The following is an 18,699-nucleotide window of genomic DNA, read 5'->3' as shown; positions in this document are numbered from 1 at the left end:
CTGGGTTTTGCTTCTTTTTTTTTTTTTTTTTTTCTCTGTGGACCCATAAAATGATACAATTTCGCAATATAGAAACGTGTAATAAATTAGACGCCCCGATCCTCGCCCCCCCCCCCCAACCCAAAATAACCCCCAAAACACCCCCAAAAATGGACTCCGGCCCACGCCAGAGCCCGTCCCTGAACGGGTTCCTCTTTGGTATCAAGGGGAGAGCGGCCCCGGGACCCCGCCACCCCCCGGAGGGGGGGGGATGGCCACCCGCACCCCCCGGGAGAGGGTCCAGACCCCCGGGAGCCGGCGAGGAGGAGGAGGAGGAGGATGGAGGAAGCGGAGGCTGAGGGTTGTGCAAGACCCCGGCGTGGGAGTGAATCACGGCGGCCTGCAAACCCCCCCCCGCCTTCCCGCAGAAAGCAGGAAGGAGCCGGGGAACGCTTCCCCTTTCCCACCCGGCTCCCCCGGCCCCCACGGCGGGGGGGGGGGGGCGGACAGGGGATGGTGACACCCCCCGCCCCCCTGCACTGGACCCCGGCGCTCTCTCCGTAACCTGCCAACGCTGAGAGAAAGAAGTCGCTCCGTAAACTCCGTAAACTTGGAGGGGTTTTCCTTCCTTTTTTTTTTTTTTTTTTTTGTGTGTTTGTTTTGGTTCCCCCCCCCCCCCTTTTTTTTTTTTTTTTTTTTTTATATATAAAAAGAAGACACGTGGGTGAGGGGCAGGGGAGGGGGCAGGGCGCTGTCACAGCCCCCCCGGACCCCCTGCGCCTGCCCGCAGCGGTGGCTCTGGCATGATACATTCGCGTGTGATGGGGTATTTGCGCTCCGTGGAGGTGAATACTGAGAGAGGAGCAGCCTGTGGGGGGGGGGCTGCTGGGGACAGCGTGCGTCCGTCCGTCCGTCCCAGGGACGAGGAAGAGTATTTTTTTTTGGTTACACAGCAACAGTCCAGACTCCTCCAAACCGCAGCACCTGGGCCCACACGGCCTCCGCTCCCCCCACGGGGACCCCCCCCGCCCCTGCAAGCCACAGTGAGAGAAGGAGGCGAGGGGGGGTGTCCCTGGCTTCACGGGAGGGGACGCCACCCCCCCCCCGCGCGCCCCAAGCCTCACACCTTGAGCGTCTTGTCAGGCGCGGCGCTGGGGCTGCCGGCGGCGCTGCTGTCGCTGCCCTTCTTCTTGCGCAGGGTCTCGATCCAGCCGGCGCTGGGGCGGGCGGCGAAGCTGGAGAGGGCCAGGGAGCTGAGCCGCATGTTCTTGCCCGACATGATGAGCTCCCCGAAACCCTCCTGGTGGGAGAAGGCGTAGCCGGAGCGGCGCGAGCCCGCGCGGCCCACGCGCCGCATGCACCGGTGCTGCGTCTTCTGCTTCTTCCGTACCAGCTGCGTGTAGCGCACCTGGGGACAGGGGGGACGGGGTCAGGGATCCGCAGAACCGCCTGCCCCCAGGGGACCCGACCCCGCGTCCTCCGTCCCCACGGCCACGCGCTCTCACCGTGTCCGAGAGTTCGGGTTTCAGGTCCAGCTTGAGGAAGCGAAAGGCCACGACGGGCATGATGCAGACCACAGTGGTGAGGGCGATGGTCAGCCAGACCGTGGGCTGGGCCAGCGTGTTCTGCGCGTTACCTGGTGGGGGGGGGAAGCACGAATGCAGCCAGGGCTCAGCTGGGACAGCACCCTGCTGCGGGGCAGGGGGGGGGGACATTGCGCAGCCCCCCTGTGACTCACCCACAAAGCGGAACTGGTTGGGGAACATCTGGAAGAGGCCGTCGCTGTGCTGTGCATGGCAAAGAGGATGGCAAAGTAGGCAGCCAGGCTGCCCCAGATGAAGAAGTGGTTGATGGCCGTCCAGAAGCCCGTGTCCAACCCGATCTGGTGGAGAGGGGAAGGAGGTGGCAGGGCTCCGGGGACAGCCGCGCTGCTCCGAGCACGGCTGCAGGGCAGGATGGGACTCAAACCTTCACCCTGCCCTTTGTGCCGCAGGTGAGGGGTCGGAGCCAAGCAGCCACGTCCCTACCTGCACGCTGACGACAATCACGAGGGAGGTGGCGACGGTGACGGCAAAGGACTGGTAATCGGCCAGCTGGGCGCCATCGTCGCGGGTGGCGTCAGCGAAGACGCCGTAGGGGATGAAGAACATGAGGACGGAGGTGTAGATGCCCTGGGCGATGCAGATGAAGAACTCCCGCCTTGTTGAAGAGCAGGTTCAGCTGCCCGGGCCTCGTACAGCTTGGGGATACTCCATGCTCTCGCTGCTCCGGCACGTCCTGGGGGGCACAGGGCACTCTGGGCACCTCCCTCCAGCCCCAGGCAGGCACTGCCGGAGCCGGGCCGGCCTCCACCACCGGCCGAGGGACAACGACAGCCCAGCCCGCGCACCCAGCAGCCCTTCCTCCCGCAGGGTGGGCCACGCAGGGGAGCGGGGCCAGCTCCTCGCGCAGCCAGGGACCCCCCTCACCACCACCCCCCGCTGTACCTGGTCGAAGACGCCCATGGCAAGCACGGGCAGCGATGTGTAGACGATGTTGTAGAGAGTGATGAAGTACTGGTCGTACACGGTCTGCGTGAATGAAGCGCTCAGGGAGCCGCGAGACCTGCCCACCCTGTGTCCCAACCATCCTCGTGTCCCAACCATCCCCGCGTCCCCGCAGCTGCAGGGACGGGAGAGCCACTGCCAGCCCCCTGTGGGTGCCCTCCCCGAGCGGCCACCAGGTGCTGCTGCCACCAGGTGGCAGCCCCGGCCACACGGGCTCCTCGCACCCACCACAAGCTCCAGAGGAATCCCAGGCTGTGCCTGCTGGCCAGGATGGGGCCCCACAGGGAGCCTGGGGACCAGGACACACTTCTGCACAGGGCGGGGGGCCCACGGGCAAACCCTCCCCAACTCCGCGCGCGAGGGGCCAGCAACGCACCTGCGCCGAGAAGCCGCAGAAGAAGCCCAAACCAGAAGTGGACCATGGTGAAGGCGAAGTTCTTGTAGAAGAAGTAGCAGAGGAACTTGCACATGCGTAGGTAGGACCAGCGCCCGTGCACCAGGAGCAGGCGCTGCAGGAACTTGAACTGCGAGAAGGAGTAGTCGGAGGCCAGCACTGCTGGATGCCCTCCTGCCCGCTGATGCCCACACCCGATGTGGGCAGCTGGGGAGGGAAGAGACACGTGGAGTGAGGAGGGCTCTGCCAGGAGCATGGGGCACAGAGGGGCAAGGACAGAGGCTGCCACAGGCCCCGGGGTGGTGCAAGGAGGGACCTGTCCCTCCTTCGGCTCCCCAGATCCCAGGACTTACTCTTGATCATGCTGACATCGTTGGCCCCGTCCCCGATGGCCAGGGTCACAGCTTTCTTGTACTTCTTCACCAGCTCCACCACCTGGGCTTTCTGCAGAGGCGTGACGCGGCAGCAGATGACGGCCTTGCAGGGCACACGCCGTCTCCAGGAACTCCACCTCCATGTCAGCCTCCAGCGCGTGGGCCTGCGAGCAGAACGGGGGGACAGTGGGGGGCACGGCCCACAGCTGGGCACGGTGCCCCGTCCAGCCCGGTGCTCCCAGGTCCCTACCAGGCTGTGCCCGTTGATGACCAGGGCATATTCGCCCGCGATGGCTTCCAGCACAGAGGTGAGCTTGGAGGAGGAGAGTTTCTCCTGGTAGGAGAAGCCGTTGCCCATGGAGCGTGATGCATCCATCATCTTCTCCCGGGCTTTCCTGCGGAGAAAGAGAGGGGTCAGGGGGCCCTGATTCAGGGCACTTCTGTATCCCCCAGCTCCCCCGCGCCAGCCCCCCCCTGTGTCCTCTGCCCAGCCCTGCCCCCCGACCCTCACCTGAGCTCCTCTCGCACCTCCAGCACAGTGTGGCCCGTGACAACAAAAACCTCCGTCATGTCATCCGTCAGCATCTTGCAGGAGTAGCCGATGTTCACAGCCGTTTCTGGGACAGAAAACCCGGGGTTGAGCCCAGGGTCAGCTCAGGCGGGGGAGTGTCTGTCCCACCGCCCCCCAGGCAGGCGGCATCCAGCCCACGAATGTCCTCGTCTCCGGCCAGCCCAGACCCCCACCCCAGCGTTGCCTCACCCTGTTTGTCCCCCGTCAGCACCCAGATCTTGATGTTGGCCAGCGTCAGGATGGCGATGGTTTCAGGGACGCCCTGCTGCAGTTTGTCCTCGATGGCCGTGGCTCCCAGCAGCTAGGGGACCCAAACAGGCAGGAGGTCACCAAGAGCTGCCTCCCCAGCTGCCTCCCACCCCCCCCGCAGTGTCCCCAGCCCACCACATACCATCATATCGTGCTCCACCTCATCGTACAGCCGAGCCAGGCGATCCTCACGGGCCTCGGGAGCGCTGCCGGCTCGGTGCAGCCGCTCTGACCAGTCCTCGTAGTAACTCTCCTCCAGGTCTTTGTAGGCCAGCACCAGCGTCCGCAGCCCCTCGCCAGCATATTCCTGCAAGCGGCCGGAGCTGGGCGCACAGGCAGACCCCCAACCGTGTCCCCAGACCCCGATCGCCCCCCAGGACAGGACACAAGCCACGCTCCGCGCTTCTGGGCAGCCCCTCTTCCTTTCCCAGCCCTGCCCGCAGGACCCTGCCCCACTCACGTTGAGGTGGTCGGTGGTGACATTGGTCAGGTCCTGGTTGACGGGGTGCAGGCGCTCCAGCAGGATGGTGTCAGCCCCTTTGCAGTACAGTCGGATCTTGCCCTCGGGGCTGCGGACTGCGGGGAGCAGGGAACAAGCTGCCTGGCTCAGGGGCACAGGAGCAAATCGCACTCCAACCCCCAGCCATGACGCTACGATGCCTCCACCATCACAGCGCCATCTGCGCGGGGCTGCTCCCCAGCACACCGCACCGAGCCCCAGCCCCACTGCGGCCCTCCCAGCCCCACAGCCCCTGTGCCGTGCCCAGGACCTCACCGATGACAGACATGCGCTTGCGGATGTTGTTGAAATCCAAGATGGCCAGCAGCTGGTAAGTGATGGCTCGACCCAGCTCGTGCACCGTGATGGTCTTGGGCGTGCGGGACCGGAACACGAAACCGAAGTTTCTGGCAGCCGTGACCAGCGCTCCCTCGTCCGGGGACTGAGCCTTGTAATACAGCTCCCCTGGGGACAGCACGGGGGGTCAGAGCTGGCGTCACGCACTGCGCCATGCAGGGACAGGTCCTGCCCTCTGCGCCCACCTTCGCTCTTCTCCTCAGACATGACGGTGTGGCAGAGCGAGAGCAGGCGGAAAAACTCATGCACGTGGGGGTCTCCCAGCTTGACGGCTTCCAGCAGGCTGGGGTCCCAGAACTGGAACCGTGGGTCCGCCAGCGGGTTGAAGGAGAAGTCAACTGGCTCTGGCCTCTGGCAGGGGAAGAGATGGGGTTACCCCACTGCGGCACAGGCAGGCACGGCACCGGCCTCGGCCCCGGGGCACCCTTACCTCTCCCAGCTCCGCCTTGTGACCCAGCACGTCCTGCACGTCACCTGTGAACCGGGGCGCGGAGTTAACCGGCACAGGGACCCAACGCTGCAGCTGAGCGCCCTCGTCCCCCGGCTGCCCCAAAGGGTCTGCAGGAGGGGAGCTGGCGCACCCGCAGCCCGGCCCTGCTGCCCTGTGCTCACCGTAGCTGTGCCCGTTCACGGAGCACTTGCTGAAGACCATGATGTTCTGGGTGAGGGTGCCGGTCTTGTCGGAAAAGATGTACTCCACCTGCCCCAGCTCCTCATTGAGGGTGGTGGTCCGGGCCTCGGCTGGCGTCCGGCGCTTGGCACAGTACATCTTCTTGTCCCAGTTGATGAAGTAGCTGTGCCCGAGACGGATCACCTCCACGCTGCAGGGGGGGGGACAGCCGGGTGTCACCGGGGCAGGGCAGCAGGCTCTGCTGAGCCAGCGACGGGCACACACACACACACATCCGCCCACCCCGGACCCCCAAGCGCCTTGGGGCACCCAGGGCTCCCACGCTGTTTGCCAGCACCCGCGCCCGTCCCCGGGGCTGGCCCACACCCGCTCCTACTGACAGCCACCACCAAGCCAGGGCTGGGGACGCAGGGCCTGGCACCGAGGGGGGTTACCCGGGCATCTCACACACCTACGCGCCCCGAACCCCCTCCCCGGCCCCCAGGGCAGACAGCAATGAGCTAGTGGGAGGGGTGGGGGCGACACGTTCTTACCTCGGGGCTAAGGGTGACAGAACCCATGCTGGGGAACGAAAAGAGAGAGAAATTAAAAGAGAGAGAGAAGGGGACAGTGCAGGAGCCTGGGAGCTGCAGGAGGGCAGAGCAAAATAACCAGCATGCAGCCAGGGCAGGGAGAGACGAGCAGCCAGACAGACACAGCCGGGGGGGCCCCGAGGGACCTGTGGGGTCTCAGGTCTTGGGGTATCCCCGAGGGCAGACGTGGCCCGTCACCCTGACAGCAGCCCGCGCCCACCCCACGCACACAGCTCTGCCCGTGGGTCTCCATCCCCGTCTCCCCTCCCCAGAGGGCACCCCTAATTCCTGCCCCTCGCACACCCCCAGCCCCTCGGCCCCTGCCCTACCTCACGTAGAGCGAGATGGGCACCACAGTGTTGAGGATGATGATGTAGGACCAGAAGGAGAGGAAGCCGGAGAAGAAGGCACTGTGCACCCCCTCGTCCCAGGGCAGGTAGATCTGGAAGCAGACGCCCACCTCGTGCTCCCAGATGGCGTTGCCGATGGCCAGGATCACCCCCATGCACACCAGGAACCCGAAGATCTGGGGACAAGGAGAGGCCATCAGAGCCCAAACCAGACCAGAGCCAGGGCTCCCTGGGATCCACCTTCCCCATACCCAGAGCACCAGCGTGTTCATCAGCCGATCGATGCTCGTCCGCTTGAACTTGGTCCGGCCGCTGTTCTGCATCAGTTTCGTGTCGGGCCCTGGGGAGAGGGGAGCACGTCAGCGCGGGTCTCTGCCCCCCACACAGTGTGGCGGCGGTGGCCGTCCCAGCCCACCTGCAAAGATGACGAGGCCGAAGCACCACTCAGTGTTGCGCAGGACGCAGCCCCGCAGCAGCATGTTCTGGTTGCTCAAGGGATACTTGTTCTCCTTCCAGTACAGCGTCCCGCCAAACTTGTCCAGCTTGTTGTTGGGGGGTTCACAGATCACCTCGCCTGGGCGCAGGGGATGGCTCGGCTGTAACGTGCCTTCTCCACGTGGCCAGCTCCATCCCAGTGCTCCCAGCACCGTCCCCACCTCCCCAGAGATCCGCTTCAAGCCACAGGACCTCACCACCGCGTGGATGGTCCTGGTCTCTCCAGGGTGGAGCCAGGCCAGGTGATGGAGAAGGAAACCCAGGGGCCGCCCCCTTCGCAGAGGGCCGGTCGCGGGCACTCACCATCAAACCGAGCCAGCTTGCTGGTGTCACCCAGCTCCGAGGTGACGGGGATGGCCTGCCGCACCTTCATGTTGGTCTCTCTGCGGGCAAGGAGGCACCACGCGCGGGGTTAGCGACAGCCTGGCAGGGAGGGCTTTGGCAGAGGCTCCACAGTTTCAGGTCCCCGGTGGCTCCTGCCCTGTCCGCAGCCCATTCTCACTCCTACCTCTCACCTTCCCTTGCCACCCGAGGCGAGCGGGGGCTACCTACCCATCCAGCTCCGCGGTCTCTATGTAGCACAGCCCATGGGGTTCGCTGCTGCAGAGGAGGAGGAGGTCAGCCTGCCGGGAGAGACATGTGAAGAATCATGCTGACACTGGGGCTCCCCTGCACCTTTCCCCAGGGAAGCTCCTGACCCTCGGATGCCAGGGGCCAGCGGGGTCCCTGGAGCCATGTTGTCCTTAGCAAGGCGCTGCTGGCACCCTGGCCTGGACACCATCGCCTGAAGCGCCCACATCAGCCAAACCCCCAGAGCTCAAACGCTCCAACCTAAATGCAACTTCCAGGCTAGAAAGTCCCTGCTATCTCCACCCCAGGAGGTGATGGAGGAGCACGAAAGCAGAGCGGGCGCAGCACCACGGCGTGCTCCTGTCCCTGTGTGCCGCCCACCCGGGAATGTGCCCATCTTGGGGCCACACTCACCGCCACAAACTGGTTGTTCTCCAACTTGATGATGTCTCCGACACGGACGTTCATCCACTGCTCCTGCCGGAGGCTGCAGAGGGACAGCAGAGTGGAGTTAGGCAGGAGCTGGCAGCACCACTTCTCCCCTGCCCCACTGCCCTCTGCCCCTGCCTGCAGCACTGCGCCGTGGCCCACAGGGCCCCGTGTCCCCTCCCCGGCCGCCCCGTCCCCGTGACACTCACACTCCGCCGATCAGCACCTGAGACTGCCGGTTGTTCACCTGGTTGTCGCTTTTATGGCGGAACTGGGTGCGGAGGAGAAGAGACAGCGGCATCAGCCCCTCTGGGGACGGGGTCCCGCACCCCTCCCCCTCCAAACGCCACGGCCCCGGGCACCGCACACCCACACCAGGGTCACAGCCCCCCTGCCCAGCCCCTGCTCCCCATGCCCAGGGGGCAGCCAGCCCGGGTAGAGGGGCGTGTGGGGGACCACTCACATAGTCGTCGGTGGCATCTTTGACAGCTGTGATGGTTAAGACAAGAACCAAAGGCACGATGGTGGTGAACCAGGAGAGCGACGAGATCTGCGGGATCAGCTGGGGACAGGGCGCGGGAGTTGGAGGGGACCAGGCCACCCCCAGGCCCCCGCTACCCCTGCCCGAGGGTGCCAAACCCCCCGCTTCCCAGGGGCAGGACGGTGTCCTGAGCCCTCCCGGCCGCCCAGCCAGGGAAGGACAGCGTGGGGGGGCCCCGTCTGCCTCCCCGGACCCCCCACCACTCACCTGCAGGATGAGGAGGAAGAGGAAATAGGTGTTGGCCACTTCCTGGAACTGCTCGAAGAGGTTGACAGGCAGGAAGGTGACGATGTTGTACTTGGAGGTCTTGATGCAGTTGCTCTGGGGACAGACGGGGCAAGAAGGGTGTTCAGGAGCTGCCGAGGCCCCGTGCCCCCCCCCAGCATCGCTCTGGAGGCAGGGCTGCAGCTCACCATGCCCCTAATTTGGGATTTCTGGGCAGCAGCCCGGCCCCCCCCACCCAGCTCCTGCCCCTGCTCTAACGCCATGGCAGCTTCCTCAAGGAGCCCGTTCCTCTGCCTCGGTCACCAGCCGGTACCCGGGGACCAGCCTCCTCCAGCGGCAGCATCCTGCGCACCCTGGCAGCACCCGGCCCCCAACAAGGGTCACCCCAACCCAGACCCCCTGTTTCCCCCCCCCCAACAGCGAGGCCGGGGCAGGGTCCGGTCTGGAGGAGCCAGAAATAACCTCCAGCGTGGAGGGGGAGGCCAAGGTGAGTGGTGCCCTTCCCCCAGCGGCTCCGGAAGCTCGTTAATTAGCCAGACACAGGACCGCATCATCAGGGGACCAGGCAGGGGTGCAGGCAGAGCTGGGGGGGGCTCAGGCCCCGGCAGAGGATGGGGGGGGAGGGTTTGCATCTCTTCCACGGGAGCGTGCCATGCCCCCCTCCACCCAGGCCGTCCCCACCACAGAGCTCCGTTAGCGTTAGCGGCTCGTCAGCACAATTTTCTCCGGGACAAACATCTATATTTAGCCATAACTGCCCCCCCCGCCCCCCCCCCCGCTGACCTAGACGGTGACGCAGGCCCCAGCCCCCCCAAACCTGCCCGAGCCGTGGGATGAGGCCCCCGGGGACGGAGCTCGGTCACCCCACTCACCGCGTACTGGAACTTCTCGTTGTACTCCCGCGCGTTGGCTCGCACCCGCCTCTCCTCCTCTGCAACACAGCGCGCCCCGTCAGCCCCCCACCCCCAGACCTCCCCTCTGCGCCCCCAGAGCTCCCCCCTGCGTGCCCCCAGATCTCCCCGCTCTGTGTCCCCAGATCTCCCCTCTGCACCCCCAGATCTTCTCTCTGCACCCCCAGATCCCCTCTCTGCACCCCCAGATCTCCCCTCTGCGCCCCCAGACCTCCCCTCTGAGCCCCCAGATCCCCCCTCTGCACCCCCAGAGCTCCCCTCTCTGCACCCCCAGATCTCCCCCCTCTGTGTCCCCAGATCTCCCCTCTGCACCCCCAGATCTTCTCTCTGCGCCCCCAGACCTCCCCTCTCTGCACCCCCAGATCTTCTCTCTGTGCCCCCAGATCCCCCCTCTGCACCCCCAGATCTCCCCTCTGAGCCCCCAGACCTCCCCTCTGAGCCCCCAGATCCCCCCTCTGCACCCCCAGAGCTCCCCTCTCTGCACCCCCAGATCTCCCCTCTGCACCCCCAGATCTCCCCTCTCTGCACCCCCAGATCTCCCCTCTGCACCCCCAGATCCCCCCTCTGCACCCCCAGATCTCCCCTCTCTGCACCCCCAGATCCCCCCTCTCTGCACCCCCAGATCTCCCCTCTGCACCCCCAGACCTCCCCTCTGAGCCCCCAGATCCCCCCTCTGCACCCCCAGAGCTCCCCTCTCTGCACCCCCAGATCTCCCCTCTCTGCACCCACGGACCCTCCAGCACCGCTTACCTGCACCCCCAGCCCCCGTCTTGCACCCTCGGACGGCCCGCCCTGCCTCTCTGCACCCCCAGACCCCTTCCAGCCCTACACTGCCGCACCTCTAGCCCAGAACCCCCGGACTCTGCACCCCCAGTCTTACTTATCTGCACCCCCAGCCCCGGATATCTTCACTCCTAGCCCCCTCCAGCCCTGCTTAGCTGCACCCCCAGACCCTGTCCTGCACCCCCAGATCCACAGCCCTGCTCCTCTGCACCCCCAGATCCCCAGCCCTGCGGCTCCAGACCCCCCAGCCTTACTTCTGTGCACCCCCAGGTCTCCAGACCCCTCCAGCATTGCGCTCCCAGACCCCTACCCCAGGACCCCCAGATCTTGCACCCCCAGTCTTGCTTCTCTGCACCCCCAGACCCCATCCAGCCCCGCACCCCCAGCCCTGCTCAGCTGCACCCCTAGACCCTCAGGCCCCCAGCCCTGCACCCCGAGACCCAGCCTTGCTCTTCTGCACCCCCAGCCCCCCAACCCTGCACCTCCAGCCCCCCAGGGCCGCACTCCCACACCCCTAGCCCAAAACCTGCATCCCTAGAACCCCAGCTTTTCTCCTCTGCACCCCCAGCCCTGCACCCCCAGACCCCCAGACCGCTCCGGTATTGCGCTCCCAGACCCCCAGCCCGGGACTCCCAGATCTTGCACCCCCAGTCTTGCTTCTCTGCACCCCTGGACCACCAGCCCTGGATATCTGAACCCTCAGACTGTTCCAGCCCTGCACCCCTAGCCCCGCTCAGCTGCACCCCTGGACCCCCAGCCCCCCAGCCCTGCACCCCCAGACTCCCAGCCCTGGATATCAGAACCCCCAGACCCCCAGCCCTGCACCCCCAGACTCCCAGCCCTGGATATCAGAACCCCCAGACCCCCAGCTCTGCACCCCCAGACTCCCAGCCTTGCTTCTCCACGCCCCAGACCCCCAGCCCTGGATATCTGAACCCCCAGACCCCCAGCCTTGCTTCTCCACGCCCCAGACCCCCAGCCCTGTTTCTCTGCACCCCCAGACCCCGTCCTCCAGCCCCAGCCCCCCAGCTTTGCTTCTCCACACCCCCAGACCCTGTCCTGCGCATCCAGATCCCCAGCCCTGAGGCCCCAGGCCTGCTTCTCTGCACCCCCAGCCCCCCAGCCCTGCGCCCCCAGACTTCCAGCCATACTTCTCTCTGCACCCCCAGGACCCCTCCAGCCCTGCGCTCCCAGACCCCCAGCCCAGGACCCCCAGATCCTGCACCCCCAGACCCTGTCCTGCACCCCCAGCCCCCCAGCCCCGCTTCTCTGCACCCCCAGCCCCCCACTGCCGTCCCCCCCCCCAGCCCAGACCCTGCCCCCCCACAACCCAGGCCCCCGGCCCTGCCCCGCCGCAGGCCCGCCCGCCCCGCACCCACCGGCCCGTCCGGGCCCGCGGACCCGCGGCCACTTCTCGGGCATCTCCCGGGGCACCGTCATGGCTGCGGGGCCGCGGCGCGCCCCGGCGGCGCCATCCCGCTCTGCCGCTGCCGGTGCCCCGGGCCCGGGCCCTCCCGCCCCGCCCCGCCCCGCTCCGCCGCGTTGCCGGGGCAACGCCCGCACCGGGGCCCACCGGGGCCTACCGGGGCCTACCGGGCCCCCGCCCCGCTCACCTGGGGCCCGGCGGGCCGCGCACCGCTCCATGGCCCGCGGCCCCGCAGCCCATGGGGAGCGGGCGGCGGGGGCCGGGGCCGGTGCCGGGGCCGGTGCGGCCCCGCTCCCGCTGCCGCTGCCGCCGCTTCAGCGCCCCATGGCCGCGGCGGCGCCGGTCGGCGGCGGAAGTGATGGGGGGGGGGGAGCGGGGGGAAAGGCGGGCGGCGACCGAGCGCTGCCCCGGGGGGACGGGGCAGCCTCGGGGGGTCCCGTGGATGGTCCTGGGGGGCCAGAGGCAGCCCCGGGGGGGCACCAGGGGTCCCGGGCAGCTGGGGGGGAGGCGTTCTGGGGGTCAGAGGCAGCCCCGGGGGGTACCAGGGGCATCCCCGGGGGGTTCCGGGGAGGGTCCTCGGGGGTCAGAGGCGGCCCCGGGGGGCACCAGGGACAGCCCATGGGGGTCCCAGGGAGCCAGGGAGGGGGGCTGGGGGGCCAGAGGCAGTCCCAGGGGTTCCCAAGAGGGCAGGCCCCCCCGCGCCGGGGGCTGGGGGCCACTGCCTCCCCCTGTGCCCAGACACAAGACACCCCATGATCTCAGGGCTGGTTTAATGGTGTGACGGGGGCTGCAGGGGCGACCAGGGCGATCCCTGGCGTCACTTCTTCTGGGACAGCATCACCCCCTCGTCCTTCTTCCCAGGTGACATCTTGGTGTCCGAGGGGATGGTGGTGCTGACGAGGACCAGGGAGTTCTGCTCATCCTGGGGGTTGCCCTCCTCCGCCGGGTGGTGGAAAGCCACGAAGAGCTGGTAAAGGGCCGAGCCCACGACGGCCCCCAGCAGCGGTGCCACCAAGGGCACCCACCACCACCCATTGCCCCTGCTGGAGACGGGGCACGGTGGGCAGGGGATCACCCCTGCCACCCCCCACCTTGCCCCCGTCCCTCTACCCACCTGAAGACCTCCGCGCCCCAACCTGCCACGTAAGTGAAGAGCCGGGGTCCGAAATCCCGCGCAGGGTTCATGGGGCAGCCACAGTTGGCGCCCATGGAGACCTCGATGGAGAGCACCAGCAGGGCCACGGCCACTGACTCCAGGCCCTTGGGGACAGGCTTGTTGCGGGTGTCCGTGATGGCCAGAACGCCCAAGATCAGCATCCCTGTGCCTATCACCTGCGGGGCCGGCACGGCAGCTCAGCACCGCGGGGATCGGCACCACCGGAGGGGTCTGGGTGCAGCCGACACCGGCACCCACCTGATCCAAGAAGCCGTTGGCGATGGAGACGTAGTCAGCAGGGTAGGTAGCAAAGATGGAGGCGGTTTCCCGGGGGCCGGAGGTGGTGAGGGTCCCGTTGCTGTAGTGCCAAATGGCGTCTGCGGAGCAGAGCCCGTGCGTGAGCCCGGCCACCCTGTCACAGCTGTGGCGTCCCCCCGCCGGGCGCCCACCCACCTCCCCGTACCGTAGTAGAGGAAGTAGACGGCTCCAGCAGCAATGAAGGAGCCCAAGGTCTGCACGGCCACGTAAATGGGAAACTTCCACCAGGGAAACTGCTCCAGCAGGCACATGGCGAAGGAGTACGCCGGGTTCAGGTGGGCTCCTGCAAGGGAGTGGGGAGAGGGGCCAGGAGTGGAGGGTCCTGGGGGATCTGGAAGTGGGGGACAGCAGGAGCTGGGACCCCCTCCCCAGCCTCACCTGAGACTCCCCCCCCTGTGTGGATGGCCACCATGATGGCCAGGGCGCCCGCCAAGTAGGCGCTGAGGTAGTTCCCCTTGGTCTCAGAGGTGGTGACCATCTGTGCCGAGCCGCTCAGGGTGATCAGCTGGAGAGGAGGGACAAGGGCTGCATCATGGCCCCCCCTCGCCAAGCCCCCCCTGCTCCTCAAGAGCCGCTGCCCCACCGTGCCGCAGCCGCCGGCGGAATTAGCACCGATCCCGGGCGGCAGAGGGGCAAGGGCTGCTCCGGTGCCGCTGCCTGCGCTGGCTCCATGGTTTGACAGGGGCAGGCTGGGAGGCAGCTACGGTTTCATTTGTGGTTTTGACAGCAAGGTAAACAAATTATCAGTAATTAAGTAATCTGCTTTCCTGAGGAGACAGCAGGGAAAGGTGCGCCACCAGCGTGGACGAGCTGTCACCGACCACGGGGTTCGCCGTCATGGGATGCAGCCAAACCGCCAAGCGCAGCTCCAGAGCCCCAACCTTTGCCTGCTCCAGGGTGGGAGGCGTCAAGGCCGGTCGGTGCTGCCCGGCACCGCTCCCTCAGCCGCTGCATGGCAGCGCCTGTGCCCGCATTGCACCGAGGGCACACCACGCTGCCGAAAATGGGTCCAGGGGGGAGGCTGGGCAGTGCTGAGCCACTCAACAAGCACGGTGCAGCCCCAAACCCCCCCCACTCCCGGCCAGGGGAGCCCTGGGACCCCTGGCCCCCGCCACCGCCCCACGGTCAGCCCCGGCCCACCCACATGCCCCACTCACCATGAGCACGAAGACAGACAGCAGCTCGGCCAGGCATTCCCGCGCCAGCTGGTTCCGGACCCGGAGCAGAGCTTGCGCCTTCTTCAAGAAAGAAGCGGAGCCCATGGTGCCGTCCGAGAACGGGCAGAGGTGACAGCAGGAACGGGCAAGCAGTGTGTTTGTGGCTTTGTCCCAGTGTGATTTTATGAGCCCCGGGGCTGGGGTGGGTGATAACACGCAGACTTTAAACCAATCCAGGGCCACACCGCAGGGAGACGCCTGGCAGGGACCAGAGTCCCATGTGTGGCCGGGGACAGCGGTGCCTTGTGACCATGGCATCCCCTGGTAGGACCAGACCTGGCGGGAGCCCCCCGCGGATCCCCGACTGGCCGTGGGGACCCGAGACCTCGCTCAGGTGAGCTGGCACCGGCGTTTCCCCTCCGGGGAGCCCCCCCTTTTCCCTGCCAGAGCCCTGCCCAAGCCGCAACCGCAGGCAGCGCTAATGAAGAGGCCTTGGAAAGGCTCCCAGGATGGGCCCTCGAGAGCGGCCCAGGGGAGGCATCAGCCGAGCGCCGGGCAGGCAGGGGAACGGGAGCGGAGGTGGGCAGGGAGCGGTGCAGGCACGGGGCCAGGCCAGAGGAGCCCAGCGGCTGCCTGCACCCATGGGGCAGCCCCCAGGAGCCGTGCAGGTCCCTGCCTCCGAGTCGGAGCCTGAAGGAGCCTGACAGGTCGCCGTTAGCATAAATAGATTTTTATTGCTCTGTACACATGCACACACACACACTCAGCCCCATGGGGCTCCCCGCAGCTCCGCAGCGCCCCAGAAGGTGGACAGCCCCCAGCGTGGGCACCAGCTCCCAGCAGGATCTGACCCATCTGTAACGAAAACAGGGGGTGAGATGAGGCCGCTGCCCACCGCCCACCCTGGATGGAGCCGGCAGCCCCGGCTCCCAAGCTGGCGTCTGTCCCCACAGCCCTGGGAAGCCCCGGGGCCCCCCCACCCCACACCTATCACACATACGGGGCGCTCAGTCAGGGAGGGGGCACAGCTACCAGCTTGAGAACCAGCGTCGGAAGAAGCTGCCCAGCGCGGATGAGGGGTCGCTCAGGTTGGGAGCGCGGAGCTCATCTTGCCGTGGCCACGTGCCCGCGAACTGCGCCAGCTCCCCTGGGAGAGCAGGGAGAGCTCACTCAGAGGGGACCCGGCCCCGCTCCCCTCACCCTCCTCAGCGCCCCACTCACGGTCATCCATGTTGACCACCTCCTCCCGGTAGTCCTTGCTCTGCCCGTCCTCCTTGGTGGTGGTGATGAAGGCCTGGTCCCCCCTCCGGCGGGTCACCGTTGTCTCCCGGCGGCCCTGGCTGTCCTGCACGGTCCGGCGCTCCTCCACCGCCTGTGCAGAGCACCAAGCCCTGAGACATGCCACCAGCCGGGGCTCTGCTCCCTGCCCGAGGACGGTGTCCTCAGGTCACCCATGAGACCATCCCTACGTGATAAGGACACTCACCCCGTCAGGGAGAGTCACTTTGGTGACAGAGACGCTCTGGAAGTAAGAGTGGGACTTGGGCTCATGGGGTCTCAGGATGGTCCCCAACCCTGCAGAGGAGACTTGGGAGTCCAGGTCTGTGGGGGAGACGTGAGACGGTGACAGGAGTGACATGCCCTGACAGCCGCCGCAGCGCGGGCAGGAGCAGGAAAGGCAAAGAACACGCGGCCCCGCTCCCAGCACCCACCTTGGTCTTCCTTGAGGTCTGGAGGCGCCGGGTGAGCGTCTTCCAGCTGCAAGGCAAAGCCACACACCGGTGACGGGGAGGCACAGTGTGACACCGCGCTGGCAGGCTCCAACGGCTGCCAGAGCCCAGCCCGCGGGAGGCGGAGCCCTCACCCACCCCCGGGAAGGGTCTCCAGGGCCGGGCCGGGTCACCGGTGCCTTCCGGGGCCGCGCTGGGAGCGGGGCTGTCTGGGTGCTTCAGCATGGAGTCCCGCAGGGGCCGCCCCTCGCCGGGGCCGGGCAGGGCGGGCTCTGGGGAGCAAAAGGGGGTCGGGTCAGGCCGGGCCGCCCGCGGGGCTCCGCATCGGCCCCCCCCGGGCTCCACGCAGCCCCGGCGGGGGCGGCCCCATCCCTTCCCCACCGAAGGGCTGCGGGGGCCCGGCCCAGGCCCCCCCAAAGACGCCTAGAAGCTCGCCCACGTCCCGGAACAGCTCCTCGAAGGCACCGCGGGACCCGCCGGGACCGAAGCCGAAGCCGAAGAAGTCCTGGGGGGGCTGCGCCAGGGCCGGGCCGTCGTCGTCGTCCTCCTCCTCCTCGTCCCACGCCGAGCTGCCGAAGAGCGGGTCCCGGGGCCTGGGGGACCGCGGCGCTGAGACACACCCGGGCCCGGAGCAACCGGGGGCCGGGACAGGCCCTGCGGGGCAACAGGGGGCTGGGGGGGGACGGACCGGGCGGCAAACCGAGCCAGGGCCTGTGCGGGCGGGGGGACGGGGGGCAACCGGGGGAAAGGGGGCCGGGGTTTGCGCAGCCGGGGGGACCAGGGACGCCCAGTCGGGGGTGGCGGGGGCCGGGGCGGGGGTGGCAGTACCTGCGCCGCCCCGGGAACCCGAAGAAGCCGCGGAACGCGTCGTAGAAGCTCATCGCGCTCCGCCCGCCGCGTCCAGGTCGCGCTGCCGTAAAGCGCCGGGAGCCGCGCGACGGCCGTAAAGCGCCGCCGGGTGTCGCGAGGCGCCGCGGCCTGGAACGGAGGCGGATCCGCGGGGCCCGTCCCGGTCCCGGTCCCCGTCCCGCCGCCGCCCCCGCCTCGGCCCCCCCACCCTCGTGCCCCTCACACTCCGGGGCAGCCCTGGGGCCTCCCGCTCCCTGCTGCCACTGGGCCGCCAGGCTGCCACCGGGCTCCAGGCCCTCCATCCACCGGCCCCAGGCCCGTCCCCTCCATGTCCCCGGGCGTCCCGCCCTCCCTCCCTTGGGGCTGGTGGAGAAGGGCCGGGGCAGAGGACCGTGACGGGGACCCTGTGCTGGGATCCTTTCCTCCTCCAGGAAGAGGAAAAAGCTACAAAAAGGGGAAAAAAAAGCAGCTGGGGTGGGGGAACCGTTCCCCCCCCCCCCCCCGGCCCGGGGCCTCGCACCCCCGGGGTGAAAAACACGGCGGCAGGCTGGGGAGGCAGGTATTAAAAAATACACACATCACTTTGTGATCTTTATTCTCTTTAGTAAATCACCCGCACGGGGGCTTCGGTTGAAGTGACCGGTTTGAACTGAAAAATACAAGATCTGGACCGCATAGAAAAAAAAAAAAAAAAAAAAAAAAAAAAAAGAAGAAAAAAAGACCAAAAAAATAAAACCAAACCAAAAGCAGAAGGTACTTACAGCGTGCAAGGGGAGTGTGGGGGGGGGGGAAGCAGGACCTGCGCTCAGGGCCCGCAGGGAGGGAGGGGGTGCGGATGGAGAACGTAAAATAAGGGGGGGCCCCTCCGGGGGTGTCAGAGCGAGGAAATGAGAGAACTACAGGACGGCGTGGGGTTTTTGTTTTTATATACAAGACACATTTATCCATTAAATTTAGAACACGGTACAAAAAAAACACTTCAACTAATTCATCTTACAATGCTGTTCATATCAATTACTGTTCTTATTCCTAATAATAAGGGGGTTTTTGCTGTAGGCGACTCGCAGCTTCCACTCCTTTGGATCCGAGAGGTTGTGGGGCAGCAGGAGGTGGGGGGGGGAGAGGGGAGAAAGGAGTAAAAACCAAAAAAGGCCCCTACGGCAAACGGTTCAGAATCTGAATGCAGAGAGAGGGGGGCAGGGCGGGGAAAAAGAAAGAAAAGGGGGAGGGGGGGGGGCGGGGAAAAAAGAAAAAATACAAATTCTATATTACATACAACAGGAAAGGTGGCTGAAGACAGACGCGGCCGAGCCGCCTGCCCTGCTCGGGGGCTGCGGGGCCGGGCGCTGCCCTGCGGCAGAGCCTTCTCCTCCCCGGGGTCCTTCGGCATCGTCGGGTTCGGTTGGATTCTCTTCCGGAAGAAGCAAGTGGTGGGTGGGCGAGGGCGGGCCCGGCCTCAGTTGGCGCCCCAGCTGTAGCTGTTGTAGGCCGACTTGTTGGCCTGGGATTTCTGGGGGATGGAGCTGCCTTGGCTGCGCTGCCCGGAGCCGCTCTGCGGGAAGGGGGCGAGAATTGGGGCAAGTTATC

The 18,699-nt window shown here is 66.9% G+C and overlaps 4 protein-coding genes across 23 annotated transcripts in view; all 4 read right to left on the bottom strand.

The window, feature by feature from the left end:
* Positions 1-144: 144 nt before the first annotated feature.
* Positions 145-11,931, bottom strand: ATP8B2 (ATPase phospholipid transporting 8B2). Its single transcript, XM_054182441.1, is given in 31 exon segments — positions 145-1,387; positions 1,485-1,615; positions 1,718-1,769; positions 1,772-1,861; positions 2,007-2,177; positions 2,179-2,256; positions 2,466-2,549; positions 2,902-2,928; positions 2,930-3,126; positions 3,273-3,402; positions 3,404-3,457; positions 3,544-3,688; positions 3,805-3,910; positions 4,054-4,165; positions 4,256-4,420; positions 4,574-4,689; positions 4,889-5,077; positions 5,155-5,320; positions 5,400-5,443; positions 5,582-5,790; positions 6,502-6,698; positions 6,774-6,862; positions 6,938-7,096; positions 7,321-7,400; positions 7,570-7,640; positions 8,002-8,074; positions 8,226-8,287; positions 8,480-8,578; positions 8,765-8,878; positions 9,655-9,713; positions 11,856-11,931. Coding segments are annotated over 31 exon segments (3,618 nt in total). The 5' UTR covers positions 11,917-11,931; the 3' UTR covers positions 145-1,099.
* Positions 11,932-12,540: 609 nt separating this feature from the next.
* AQP10 (aquaporin 10) lies at positions 12,541-15,130 on the bottom strand. Of its 3 annotated transcripts, XM_054182460.1 has the most exons (6): positions 14,534-15,130; positions 13,755-13,881; positions 13,522-13,659; positions 13,317-13,435; positions 13,017-13,234; positions 12,544-12,945 (listed from the first exon to the last, which is right to left on the bottom strand). In XM_054182460.1, exons 1-6 carry the CDS (start codon positions 14,849-14,851, stop codon positions 12,720-12,722), a joined length of 1,146 nt encoding a protein of 381 aa, XP_054038435.1. In that variant the 5' UTR covers positions 14,852-15,130; the 3' UTR covers positions 12,544-12,719. The 3 variants fall into 3 exon arrangements, with proteins under 3 accessions (XP_054038436.1, XP_054038434.1, XP_054038435.1); XM_054182461.1 differs by having other exon boundaries at positions 12,541-13,435; positions 13,755-14,263; XM_054182459.1 differs by having other exon boundaries at positions 12,541-13,435.
* A 111-nt stretch (positions 15,131-15,241) lies between these two features.
* On the bottom strand, positions 15,242-17,240 carry HAX1 (HCLS1 associated protein X-1). 2 transcript variants are annotated; one of them, XM_054182462.1, is made up of 8 exons: positions 17,092-17,240; positions 16,645-16,856; positions 16,402-16,535; positions 16,246-16,291; positions 16,020-16,135; positions 15,755-15,905; positions 15,534-15,680; positions 15,242-15,388 (listed from the first exon to the last, which is right to left on the bottom strand). In XM_054182462.1, the coding sequence occupies exons 1-7, from the start codon at positions 17,142-17,144 to the stop codon at positions 15,562-15,564; spliced, it is 831 nt and encodes a 276-aa protein (XP_054038437.1). In that variant the 5' UTR covers positions 17,145-17,240; the 3' UTR covers positions 15,242-15,388; positions 15,534-15,561. The 2 variants fall into 2 exon arrangements, with proteins under 2 accessions (XP_054038437.1, XP_054038438.1); XM_054182463.1 differs by having other exon boundaries at positions 15,566-15,680.
* Positions 17,241-17,690: 450 nt separating this feature from the next.
* The window catches only part of UBAP2L (ubiquitin associated protein 2 like), a 31,967-nt gene continuing 30,958 nt past the window's right edge, over positions 17,691-18,699 (bottom strand). For 16 of the 17 annotated variants that reach the window (XM_054182442.1, XM_054182445.1, XM_054182449.1 and 13 more), the window contains one exon: positions 18,019-18,664. In XM_054182442.1, coding sequence (XP_054038417.1) covers positions 18,569-18,664 — 96 coding nt within the window. In that variant the 3' untranslated portion in view covers positions 18,019-18,568. Of the gene's footprint in view, positions 17,778-18,018; positions 18,665-18,699 lie in introns of those variants that run through there. The other variant, XR_008463373.1, reaches the window with a different exon arrangement.

The sequence above is a fragment of the Rissa tridactyla genome, chromosome 23 (genome assembly GCF_028500815.1).
Source record: "Rissa tridactyla isolate bRisTri1 chromosome 23, bRisTri1.patW.cur.20221130, whole genome shotgun sequence".
In the NCBI taxonomy this organism is placed as follows: domain Eukaryota; kingdom Metazoa; phylum Chordata; class Aves; order Charadriiformes; family Laridae; genus Rissa; species Rissa tridactyla.
The sequence above is the reverse complement of the archived record's forward strand: the minus strand, read 5'-3'. Positions and strand labels throughout refer to the sequence as shown.

Bases quoted from the DNA above. Each gene is read 5' to 3' on its own strand.
- AQP10 (XM_054182459.1), bottom strand. From the start codon at position 14,851: ATGCCATGGTCACAAGGCACCGCTGTCCCCGGCCACACATGGGACTCT. The intron at 13,882-14,533 runs GTGAGTGGGGCA...CCTCCTCTCCAG, and splicing joins TGTCTGTCTTCGTGCTCATG to CTGATCACCCTGAGCGGCTC. The intron at 13,436-13,521 runs GTACGGGGAGGT...TCTGCTCCGCAG, and splicing joins CGTCTACTTCCTCTACTACG to ACGCCATTTGGCACTACAGC.
- HAX1 (XM_054182462.1), bottom strand. From the start codon at position 17,144: ATGAGCTTCTACGACGCGTTCCGCGGCTTCTTCGGGTTCCCGGGGCGG. The intron at 16,136-16,245 runs GTGGGTGCTGGG...TCTCCCCCACAG, and splicing joins AGACCTCAAGGAAGACCAAG to ACCTGGACTCCCAAGTCTCC. The intron at 15,906-16,019 runs GTGAGTGTCCTT...TGCTCTGCACAG, and splicing joins AAGTGACTCTCCCTGACGGG to GCGGTGGAGGAGCGCCGGAC.